We start from the raw sequence: 13,032 nt of genomic DNA, 5'->3' as shown, positions 1-13,032 counted from the left end.
AATGAGAACTAAGTTATGAAAATTGAGACATGGATGTATTGAGAACCGAACATTATATAAACTTCCAAATCTTTGACCACACTTGCATATGCTCCATTTGAGCTCTAAATTAAAGTTTCTTTTATTGCGATGATCCTGGCTACATAATAATTAGATCTGACTATGTAGAACACATTCCTCGAATGAGACCAAAACATAGCTTCAATTGTCCGATAAAGTTAGGGGAACACGTAAAATTGCCTCAACATCCCCACTATCAAAGTATAAAGACTTAAAAGGACTTTTTTTTTTTTTTTTTTTTTTTTTTTTTTTTTTTTTTTTCTGCCCTTATCCTCACACTCCACAAGTTATACTTGTGGAGTGACGTCCATTGCACCAAGAGTATGTAAAGACTTTAAGACTTAAGAGTTATAATAGCTATCTTAATTTTATGTTTTTAACAATACTTGCAAATTATGTCTTATTCACAATTAAAAATAGATTCTTATAAAATAAAATAAAAAAAAAACTGTTAAAAATAAAGTGAGGCTAATAAAGTATATTCTCCATTAAATCTAAAAAAGATAGTTTAAACTTTAAAGTTTTAATAGTTTGCAATGCACAATGCAAAGAATTTATAATTTAGACTTTTAGAGTAAATTAACTGAATTTAAGTAAATTTTTTTTTGAGTGAATTTAGAGTGAATTGAAGTAATTAATACATAAAACTAACAATATTTATGTTTTTGATTTTTTGAGCTGACATTATTTATTATATTAGTCATGCAAAGATGCCATCGTATACTAATACTAGGCACATGCACAATATATATGAGCACCTGGAACTATGCAAATGCACTTTTAATGTAAGAGAGAGAAGTTAAAAGGTTTAAAATTATTTATTTGTTCTAATGTTGATTAAATTTTTTAATCTTAAATCTCAGTTCTTAAAAGACAATTGCATGATTTTTCTTACTTCACTTAAATAATTAATTTTTTAATAAATATATAAACAAACTCTTAACTTGGGTCAAAAAGCAAATGTAAAAAGAACTTTATAGCTGGAAAAAAAATAGCAATATAAATAGGACTTCTCTGGGCAATGGGAAGTTACAGCCTGTCTTCCTTGTTGTAGTGCATGAATGTTTTAGTATTTTTACTATAAAGAAAAAGCTATACACCTGGTGAAAAAGCAATACAAAAAGAACTTTATTTTTAAGAAGAAAATATGAAAAGAAGTTTATAGTAGCCATTAAAACTCCGACACTTTAAAACCCACAAACTCACATAAGCTTTGCCAGTTTCTATCTCATTTTCTATTTCTTATTCTTCTTCAGATTGAAGACATTTAGTTTAGCTCTACATCCTCCTTTCTTTTTCTTCTACTTTTGGATTTGGTTTCTATTGTCAGAGGCTCCAACAACTTTTCAGGTTCTATCTTTTGCAAGTTCCTCTTTGTTTTCTTTTTCTTTTCTTTTGCTTATCATTGACTTTCTTTGAGTTCTTACCTGTCATGGCTGCCAAGTATTCATAGTTTGAGGAGTACTTACCTGTGGGTAAATGTGATTAGGGATTCAATGGTGTTTGATAGGGCTTATTACCCATGGTTGACTTTAAAATTTCAAATAGAAGGATTTGTGTTTGACCTGGCTGCTTGAAAAAGGATATTGGTAAGGGCTCTTTCTTTTTGTTTTGGCCTAGAATTAAACACAAACTCTTTTTTGGTTTTTATTTTTTGGAATTTACGGTATTTTTTTTTAAGGGAATTACGCTACTTGGTTTGGTTTTTTATTTATTTATAGGAATTTACGCTTTTTTATTTATTAATAGGAATTACACTTTTGTGGTAACAAACCTATACTATTACCTTTAATAACACGCCTGCTACTTTTTTTTTTTTTTGAGAATGTAACATGCCTGCTACTTGGTTTGGTGTTTTTACACTACTTTCCCCTGTTTGGATTCCTCAATTTTGATGCCTAAAATACCCTCGTCATACCCACTTGTTACAAGTTTTTAACTAACGGGAATAAATATGTAAATTAAAACTCCTACACTTTAAGACCCACAAACTCACGTACGCTTTGCTAGTTTCTATCTCACTTTCTATCTTTTATTCTTTTTTAGATTGAAGACATTTAGTTTAGCTCTACATCCTCCTTTCTTTTTCTTCTACTTTCGGACTTGGTTTCTATCGTCAGAGGCTCCAACAACTTTTCAGATTCTATCTTTTGCAAGTTCTTCTTTGTTTTGTTTTGTTTGTCATTGACTTTCTTTGAGTTCTTACATACCATGGCTGCCAAGTACTTACCTATAGGTAAATGTGATTAGGGATTCAAGGGTGTTTGACGGTGGCTTATTACCCGTGGTTGACTTTGAAATTTCAAATAGAAGGATTTGTGCTTGAATTGGCTGCTTGAAAAAGGATATTAGTAAGGACTCTTTCTCTTTGTTTTGGCCTAGAATTAAACACAAACTCTTTTTTGCTAGTTTCTATCTCACTTTCTATCTTTTATTCTTCTTTAGATTGAAGACATTTAGTTTAGCTCTACATCCTCCTTTCTTTTTCTTCTACTTTCGGACTTGGTTTCTATTGTCAGAGGCTCCAACAACTTTTAAGATTCTATCTTTTGCAAGTTCTTCTTTGTTTTGTTTTGTTTGTCATTGACTTTCTTTGAGTTCTTACATACCATGGCTGCCAAGTACTTACCTATAGGTAAATGTGATTAGGGATTCAAGGGTGTTTGACGGTGGCTTATTACCCGTGGTTGACTTTGAAATTTCAAATAGAAGGATTTGTGCTTGAATTGGCTGCTTGAAAAAGGATATTAGTAAGGACTCTTTCTCTTTGTTTTGGCCTAGAATTAAACACAAACTCTTTTTTTTTTTTTTTTTTTTGGAATTTGCGGTATTTTTTAAAGGGAATTATGCTACTTGGTTTGGTTTTTTTAATTTATAGGAATTTACGATTTTTAATTCATTTATAGGAATTACGCTTCTGTGGTAACAAACCTATACTATTACCTTTAATAACACACCTACTACATTTTCTTTTTCTTTTTGAGAATGAACATGCTTACTATTTTTTTTTTTTTTTTTGGGAGTGTAACATGCCTGCTACTTTGTTTGGTGTTTTTACACTACTCTCCCCTGTTTGGTGCCTAAAATACCCTAATCATACTCACTTATTACAAGTTTTTAACTAACGGGGATAAATATGTAAATTAAAACTCCTATACTTTAAGACTCACAAACTCACGTACGCTTTGCTAGTTTCTATCTCTTATTCTTCTTCAGATTGAAAACATTTAGTTTTGCTCTACATCCTCCTTTCTTTTTCTTCTACTTTTGGATTTGGTTTTTACTGTCAGATGCTCTAACAACTTTTCAGGTTCTATCTTTTACAAGTTAGTCTTGGTTTTCTTTTGTTTATCATTGGCTTTCTTTGAGTTCTTACCTACCATGGCTGCCAAATACTTATCTGTGGGTAAATGTGATTAGGGATACAAGGTTGTTTGATGGTGGCTTATTACCCGTGGTTGACTTTGAAATTTCAAATAGAAGGATTTGTGCTTGAACTTGCTGCTTGAAAAAGGATATTAGTAGGGGCTCTTTCTTTTTGTTTTGGCCTAGAATTAAACACAAACCCTTTTTTGGTTTTTTTTTTTTTTTTTTTGGAATTTACGGTATTTTTAGTAAGGGAATTATGCTACTTACTTCGTTTGGTTTTTTTTATTTATAGGAATTTACGATTTTTTTATTTATTTATAGGAATTACGCTTCTGTGGTAACAAACCTATACTATTACCTTTAATAACACGCTTGCTACTTTTTTTATTTATTTTGAGAATGAACACGCCAGCTACTTTTTTTTTTTTTTTTTTTTTTTGAGAATGTAACACGCTTGCCACTTGGTTTGGTCTTTTTACACTACTCTCACTTCTTATAACAGTTCTTTTTATTCCACTAAAAACTTCGACGTTTATGTTCTTGGAATCTATGTTTTATCGCAGGGTGAAAACCATTACTAGCATCGACAGAGGCAGACGAAATCAGGGATGAACTTTACCAAAATCTGAAAGGAAAAAAAAAAAGGTAATATGATATGAGATTCTATGTTTCTTTCAGTGTTTGTTACTATCATTATATATTTAATGTATCATGTTAATCGTTACCCAATTTAAAACAAACACAAACTCTCTTTTTGGGTGTTTTTTTTTTTTTTTTTTTTTTTTTTTTTTTTAAATTTAATATAAGCTATTTTTTTTAGAGGGTATTACACGCTACTTTGTTTCCCAATATCCAAAAAAAATAAAAATTAACTTATCATTCAAAATGTATCGGTAATTGGTTTTCCTATTTAACCCAATAATCCCATCTCTCATCTACTTTCCCATCATTGTTGATTAATTCAAATTTAATTTATAATACTTGGTTTATTCAAAATAATGATAATTGTATATTTAACCCTAACGCTTTTATCTCTCTTAAGTTGACGTATGCACAAATTTATTGGATTGCATTGAGTAGGCATTAGAATGGAATATTATTAGATAAGTTTGGGTGAGATCCTTTACAAGAATTATTGTATGATTCAAACCTCACGTAAAATGGTTGTTATCTAAGAAATTGTTGTAAAAAAATTTCTTTTATAACAAAAACTATATTTATCATTTATATAATTATATGTGAAATTCAATTTACATTTTTTTTTTATAATTATTAATTTACTACTCCATAAAAAATGTTACTTACCTTTTCTCATTAATTTACACTATTTTTTTTAGAGGGTATTACACGCTGCTTTGTTTCCCAATATCCAAAAAAAAAAAAAAAAAAAAAAAAATTAACTTCTCATTCAAAATGTATCGGTAATTGGTTTTCCTATTTAACCCAATAACCCCATCTCTCATCTACTTTCCCATTATTGTTGATTAATTCAAATTTAGTTTATAATACTTGGTTTACTCAAAATAATGATAATCTTATATTTAACCCTAACTCTTTTATCTCTCTTAAGTTGACGTATGCACAAATTTATTGGATTGCATTGAGGAGGCATTGGAATGGAATATTATTAGATAAGTTCGGGTGAGATCCTTTACAAGAATTATTGTATGATTCAAACCTCACATAAAATGGTTGTTATCTAAGAAATTGTTGTAAAAAAATTTCTTTTATACTAGAAACTATATTTATCATTTATATAATTATATGTGAAATTCAATTTACATTTTTTTTATAATTATTAATTTACTACTCCATAAAAAATGTTACTTACATTTTCTCAGTTTTAAAGGTTGTTGATATATTTGAAATTTAAAATCTTTTTAACTTTTGTTATGGGTGTGTAGTAAGTGGCTAACTTTTAAGATTAAAAAACTATATTTTAGGATTAAAATTGATCCTTCTGTTGTAAAAGAAATATATTTGAAATTTAAACTCTTTTTAACTTTTGTTATGGATGTGTGGCAAGTGGCTAACTTTTAGGATTAAAACACTACATTTTAGGATTAAAATTGAGCCTTTTACCGTAAAATGAAAAAAAAATGGTAGTTACTAAATTTTAAACATAAGCTGTTCTAACTTTTTGTTATGGATGTGTAGTACATGACTAAATTTTAGGATTAAAACACAATATTTTAGGATTAAATGAGAAGTTCTTAATGTGGGGAGTGTTATGTCAACCCACATGTATAAATCATACATTAAGCAAACGTGGGAGATTGGTAGTTTTATCTGAAATTTTTAACCGTGTAGTTATCCACAAATGTGTGCTGTTTTTAAACTTTGAATTTGAAAAAAAAAAGGGTGGCCCGGTAGTGTTTTTTTTTATAGAACATGGGATTTAAAAAAAAAAATAGTTTAATCTAAAATTTTTAAACGTGTAGTTTTTTTTTTTTTTCCTGATAAACTTTTAAACGTGTAGTTATCTATAAATTTGTACTGTTTTTAAACTTTGAATTTGAAAAAAAAAAAAAAAAGTGGCCGGGTAGGTTTTTTTTTTGATAGTACATGGGATAGTTTTAGCTCAAATGGGTTATGATTGGCAGGAATAATTTTATTTGGTGATTGATTAGCTTCTCGAATCTTTTGTCATATTAGATGCATTTATATTTTATGGTGATGACCTTTGCACTAATAAATCCAGAATCAATACATTTGAATTGGTATATAAGAAGCGGGTCAATTCTGATCAGAACTAACACGTGGCAGACATTGTTGGAAATATTAATAACATGCCCTTTTTTTCTCACCTGAAAAATAACTTAAAATAACAAGATGCACTTTTTTTTTTATTTTTTATTTTATTTTTTTATGGTTGATACAAGATAAAGTTCTACTCTAGGGGTCCGTTTAGGATCCGTTTATTTTGCTGAAACTGAAAACTTTTTGCTGAAAGTACTGTAAATAAAGGTAAAAGTTAGTTGAAATAGTATAGTGAGATTCATGAATAATACCAAAAAGTGCAAGGGACTTATAGATAGTAGCAAAAATAAACTGAATAGTAAAATAAGTTGGCAAAAATAATTTTTGCTAAACGGACACTAGGTGTGTGTGACTATGAATCTACATGTCAAATAGAAAGTAGAATTTATAGCATAGAACTGTTATAGAAGTGATGGTATTGTATTACTGGTTCCGGTTCCAAAGGAAGACCATGTCATGATATGAATAATGAATATTAGCCTCCCATATAATATGGGATTACTACATTTTCAAATAACAAAAAAACTTAAGGGTGTGATGAGTATTATGCGTTTGTAGATGAAATAATTTTTCATCACACTACTAGGGTTTTTTTTTTTTTTTTTTTTTTGTGATTAGAAAATGTGGTAATCCAAAATTATAATAGATAAAAATTATTAATTTTTTTCCAAAAAAATAGAAGAGCCTTTGAGCCCACGCTTAGTTTTTCCTAAAAGGAGCATTGAAACTTCAATCTGTTTGATTACTTCCAAAATTCTAGCTCTCCTCACTCCTTAGTCATTTTTCTCTCTTCATTTGTAAATTTCAGATTGGATTTCTACTCACTCCGATTCGACGCATTTTCAAAACTTCGCAAGTGGTTAGGTTGGGTTCAAGTCATTTCTTCTTCCCTAATTTCAAATCCACCTGTTCTAGCCCCAATCTTAGGTGCATCTCCTTGATTCTCTCAATCTCATCTAATGTTAAAATTTTGTGGAGTTTGATGGGTTGTTACAGTATTTTTTGGCTCTGATTTTCGGACTAGATTATTTTAGTTTTTTGGGTGTTTTTTAGGTTTATGATGTTTGTGTTATTTACTAGGTTTATGATATGGGATCAGAACTTCAAATATCAACACCAAATCCTTAAAACTGAGATCTTTTGGCTTCATTTTCTGGATTTATTTTATGAGATCAAAGCTTTTTTTTTTTTTTTTTTTTTTTTTTTACATTAGCATTCTTCTTTTATTTTCAGGTTGGGTTCAGTGTGTGGAAGAAACGTGGGTAGCTATTCTGATATAGGCCCCACTGTCTAAGTGTTATTTTGTTTTTTACAAACCAAAAACTGAGTTCAAGTTTTGGTTCCAAATAGGAATTTGACTGAGATTAAAAAAAAAAAAAAAAATTATGAATTATGAGAATGAGTTAAGAATTGTGACTTATGAGAACTAAGTTATGAAAATTGAGATATGGGCATGTTGAGAACCGAACACTGTAAACTTCCAAATCTTTGATCTCACTTGCTTATGCCCCATTTGAGCTCTAAATTAAATTTTCTTTTATTTTGATGTTCTTAGCCACATAATAACTAGATTTGATTATGTAGAACTCATTGTTGGAATGTGTCCAAAACATAGCATCATTTGTCTGATAACAAGTTAGGGGAACACGTAGAATTGGCTCAACATCCCCACTATCAAAGTTATAAGACTTTAGACCTAAGAGTTGTAATAGCCATCTTAACTTTATGTTTTCAACAATGCTTGCAAATTGTGTCTTATTGACAATTAAAAATAGATTCACATAAAATAAATAAAAAAATGTTAAAAATAAAGTGAGGCTAAAAAAGCACAATCTCCATTAAATTTAAGAAGATAGTTTAAATTTTAAAGTTTTAATGGTTTGCAATGCAAAGTGCAAAGAATTTATAATTTATACTTTTAGAGTGGATTTAAGTAATTAATACATAAAACTAATAATATTTATGTTTTTGTTTTTTTTGAGTTGACTTGATTTATTATTTTAGTCATGCAAAGATGCTGTCGTATAACTAATACTAGGCATATGCACAATATATACTAGCCCCATCAGACGTCCGCACATGCGATGAGATTTTTTTTTTTTTTTTTTTTGAGCTTATTGTAATATTGTACCGAAAGGAATTTTTAAGAAACTAAAATTTAGGATTTTAAAACATGTGATGAGATTCTTTTTTTATTTTGAGTTTAACGTAATTTTATATAGCAAATAATTTTTAAGAAACTAAAATTTAGGTTTTTTTTTTTTGAGAAGATAAAATTTAGGATTTGAAATGGAGTAAACTGCTGGGTTTAGTGTGCGCTAGTTTTTAGGAAAAAATGTATCAAACTTTTTTATAATATTTTTAAAACAAATCCCAAATGGCAAGTTGTTACTGGTTATTATTGTTAGGACAAAAAAGTAATCTTAGTGTTAGGTTCAAATTTGAACTAATAACAACTAACCACCTATGATTTATTGTGAAAATGTTATGAATGTAGCACCTATAGAAAGTGTGCTAATTTTTAGGAAAAAAGTTTTCCTAGTAGTTTTTTTTTTTTTTTTTGAATTTTGTTGAATTACAATTTTAACCCAATTTTTTATTTTTAAGAATAAAAATTATTTAATTAGATTAGGAGTATTTTTTGACATTTTTTGAAATCATAACTAACTTTTTAAATCCTCTTAATATATATAAATGAGCACCTAAACTATGCAATTGCACTTTTTTAGTGTAAGAGAGAGAAGTTAAAAGGTTTAAAATTATTCATTTGTTCTAATGTTAAAATTGAAAATGAATTTTTTTTTAAGTTTAAAAATCTCAGTTCTTGAAAGACCATTGTATGATTTTTTTTTTTTTTTTTTTTACTTTACTTTAATAATTAATTTTTTAATAAATATATAAACAAACTATTAACTTGGAAGCAACGTAAAAAGCAAAAAAGCAATATAAACCAAAGTTTTGAATACTGTTTAAGAGGTCTTATTGGATTGGCCGTGAGAACAGAATATTCTAGTATCGGTGTGTGTTAGTGTACTGTTCTGAAATTACGCACTGAATATATATATATACACACACACACACACACACACACATAAATTATTTAAATTACTTATTTTATGAGTATAAAATAAATTCCTTATAAAATGATATAATTATGGGATTGATTGTTAAAAAAATTCAAACTTGATATTACTTAAAATCCATTTGGAAAAAGTTTATTTAGTTGAAATTAAAAATTTTTTGTTGAAAGTATTGTAAATAAAACTAAAAGATAGCTGAAATAATATAATGAGATTTATAAATAGTACTAAAAAGTATTATGTGACTTATAGTAGCAAAAATATGGTAAATACTAAAAAAAAAAAAAAAAAAAACTGATTTTTTAAGCCAATGTCTTATTACAGCTGAGATGAGATTGTTTAGTTAAAAATTATCAAATAAAGAAGATTGTACTTGTAGGTATTGGGTAAAGTAAACTATGAAATCCTACTCCATTTCTTTAATTCATTTTCTGTACTTTCACATTTCACGTGACCTTTCATGGTTTTTGATGTCTTTAGTACTTTTCAACTTTTCAGATATTATTGTTTCTCGTTCTCATCTCTTTACCTTCTTCCCTGACCTGACCAGACCAGACCTTTTTCTTCCCTCTCTCACTTTCTTCCATTCTCATTGTACCCTCACAACCTCTCAGGATCTACTCATTGTTTAGCTCTTCTCAAAAAAAAAAAAACTCATGCTTTTAGTTCTTTGTTTTCTCTCAGGAGCACTGAAATTTCTAGGAAGTGGAAGTACTCAGAAAAATATAATAAAAAAGAGTAGTGGAAGTTTCTTGTAATATTTCCTAAAAGGAGCACTGAAATTTCATCACTTCCAAATTTCTAGGTCCTCTCCAAATTCTCTTCTCAGTCTTCTCTCTCTTCATTTGCAAATTTCAGATTGGATTGGACACATTTTCAAAACTACGCAAGCCTGGTTGGGGATCAAGTTATTTCTTCTTCCCTAATTTATTTTCTTTTTAATCGTTTTTCGGTTCTAAATTTCTAATTGATTATTATTATTATTTTTTTGGTTTTTTTAAATTTTGATGCAGATCTATTTTTCTAATGGCTTTAATGGACATGAAAACGGACACATCAGCTTTCCCAAGTTCTTCTTCTGCTGCCCGACGGAAGTATGATGTCTTTCTCAGTTTCAGAGGCGAGGACACCCGCTACAAGTTTATGGGTCATCTATACCAAGCTTTGATCCAGAAAGGCATTGTCACCTTTAAGGATGATGAAAAACTTGAGAGAGGAAAATCCATTTCACCAGAGCTATTGAAAGCGATAGAAGAATCAGAATTTGCTGTAGTCATTCTCTCAGAAAACTATGCATCTTCAACTTGGTGCTTAGATGAACTTGCAAAGATCATTTGCTGCAAAAATGAGACAAGAATGACAATTCTACCTGTTTTTCACTATGTGGAACCATCCGATGTACGAAAACAAATGGGAACTTTTGGGCAGGCATTTGTTAAACATGAAGAAAAGGAGAACAAGGAGAGGGTGGAGAAATGGAGAGATGCTTTGACCCAAGTGGGCAACCTTCGCGGATGGCATTTAAAGCATTATTGGTAATTTAACTTATTTATTTCTTTAAATATTCAGATGACCCACTTCATACATGTAACTTTTTATTTGGAACCTTGAGCAAATCTATATACATATATGTTTATTCTACTTCTTTTAATTTTGTCCTGAGCGAATCAATTTACACATTTTTGTTTCAATTACTCGAATTGAACATCAAATATGTACCATATATTTTGTGTGACCGATTGGTAACGCAATGTCAACGCATATTGTACTTTATTCGTTGTAGGTCTGAGATAGAAGACATCAAAGACATTGTGGGATGGATATCGCTTCACTTGAAATATGATGCATTACGATACATTGCCAAGGACCTAGTAGGAATATACTCTCGAGTGATGGAATTGGAGGAATTGGAGTCGGGTTTAGCTTTACGGTCAAATGATGTTCGCTTTATAGGGATTTGGGGGATGGGAGGAATTGGTAAGACAACTCTTGCTAGAGTTGTTTATTATATGGTTTCTAAAAAATTTGAAGCTTGTAGTTTTATTAAGGATGTTAGGGAAAATGTTGAAAAACATGGTTTAGTTCCACTACAACAAAAAATTATTGATGACATTTTGATGGAAACGAATTTGAAAATAAAAGAGGAGTATCATGGAGCTATCATGATGGAGAAGAGATTATGTCATAAAAGGATTCTTCTTGTTCTTGATGACGTAAATGAATTAAACCAATTAAAAATGTTGGTTGGGGAACGTGATTGGTTTGGTCCGGGCAGTAAAATTATCATAACAACAAGAAATGCTCATGTGTTGGAGGCACATGGAGTAGACGGAATATATGAAGTTAAAGGATTGAATAATAAAGATGCTCTTCAACTATTTTCCTTAAAAGCTTTTAAAGAAAAGCATGTCCTAGATGATTATTTAGAGCTAACTAACCATTTTTTGAATTATGCTAAATGCCTTCCTTTAGCTCTTGAGGTTTTAGGTTCATTTTTGATTGGAAAAAGTATTGCTGAATGGAAAAGTGCACTAGAGAGGCTCAAAGAATTTCCTGAGAATACCATTCTCCAAGCACTTAAAATAAGTTTTGATGGACTCCATGTCACAGAGAAGGAAATATTCCTACATATTGCATGCTTCTTTAACCATGAGCATAAAGATAATGTAGTAGAAGTACTGGATGCTCTTGACCTTTACCCTGACATTGGATTGAAGGAACTCATTGATAAATCCCTCTTGAAAATTATGGATACGGGTAGAGTGTGGATGCATGATTTACTAGAAGAAATGGGTAGGAACATAGTTCGTCACGAGTGCCTTGATGATCCTGGGAAGCGTAGTAGATTGTGGCATTATAAGGACATTGACAAAGTTCTAAGAAAAAATAAGGTAAGAGGTTATTTAGAGAATTTAAGCTTGTTCCCTACCTTCCTGTTCAACAATTTTCAAATTTAAATTGTTATACTAATAATATATTTTGCAATTCACCAATTCCTTCTTGATTATTAGGGAATGGAAGCAGTTCAAGCCATGCAAATTATGAATCATTTTGAAGTACAACACATGCGATCTATGGGTACTCTCGAGGCCTTTCCAAAGATGTACAATCATAATTTTCTTCACAATAATGCTATTTTCCACGACGTTCAACATCTTCCAAATTCTTTAAGATTTCTTGATTGGAGAGGTTATCCTTCAAAATCTTTGCCTTCAACTTTCCAGCCAGATGAGCTTGTTTGGCTTTCTTTACAATATAGCAGAATTGAAGAACTGTGGATAGGAAGAAAGGTAATTTTGTTATTAAGTATCCTCACAACTTTGCAATTAAATTTCAATAAATCGGACACTAGGAAGCTCATTGACTTGACTTCTTTTTTAACTATTTTTTTTCTTCTAACAGAATTTTGACAAGTTGAAGTTCATCAACTTGACATACTCCTCAAACCTGATTATATCCCCAGACTTCACTGGAGTCCCAAATCTTAAGAAATTGATTTTTGCACATTGTCAAAATTTACGCGAGCTTCACCCATCCGTTGGAATTCTTAAAAGGCTTGTTCTTCTTGATCTAAAATATTGCTCAAAACTAAGTTGTCTTCCAAGCAAGTTTGAAATCGATTCCCTCGTGACTTCATTAATTATGAAGGGTTGCAACAATATTGTATGCCTTCCTAACACCATTTGCAGTTTAAAATCACTTGAAAGTCTTGATCTTTGTGGGTGCTCAAATTTGGACAACTTGCCGGAGAACTTAGAGAATC

At 30.0% G+C, this 13,032-nt stretch overlaps 1 protein-coding gene and 1 pseudogene across 1 annotated transcript in view; one reads left to right on the top strand and one right to left on the bottom strand.

Annotated features, from left to right (window-relative positions):
- The window catches only part of LOC115951470, an 82,433-nt pseudogene that overhangs the window by 26,863 nt on the left and 42,538 nt on the right, over positions 1–13,032 (bottom strand).
- Positions 1–13,032, top strand: part of LOC115952648 — a 34,815-nt gene that overhangs the window by 765 nt on the left and 21,018 nt on the right. Inside the window, exons 2-7 of the mRNA XM_031069833.1 lie at positions 3,993–4,074; positions 9,954–10,176; positions 10,283–10,804; positions 11,053–12,160; positions 12,281–12,559; positions 12,672–12,991. Coding sequence (XP_030925693.1) covers positions 10,296–10,804; positions 11,053–12,160; positions 12,281–12,559; positions 12,672–12,991 — 2,216 coding nt within the window. The 5' untranslated portion in view covers positions 3,993–4,074; positions 9,954–10,176; positions 10,283–10,295. The remainder of the gene's footprint in view (positions 1–3,992; positions 4,075–9,953; positions 10,177–10,282; positions 10,805–11,052; positions 12,161–12,280; positions 12,560–12,671; positions 12,992–13,032) is intronic.

The sequence above is a fragment of the Quercus lobata genome, chromosome 7 (genome assembly GCF_001633185.2).
Source record: "Quercus lobata isolate SW786 chromosome 7, ValleyOak3.0 Primary Assembly, whole genome shotgun sequence".
Lineage (NCBI taxonomy): Eukaryota > Viridiplantae > Streptophyta > Magnoliopsida > Fagales > Fagaceae > Quercus > Quercus lobata.
Note: the sequence above shows the minus strand (reverse complement) of the source record. Positions and strands in the feature narration are given on the sequence as shown.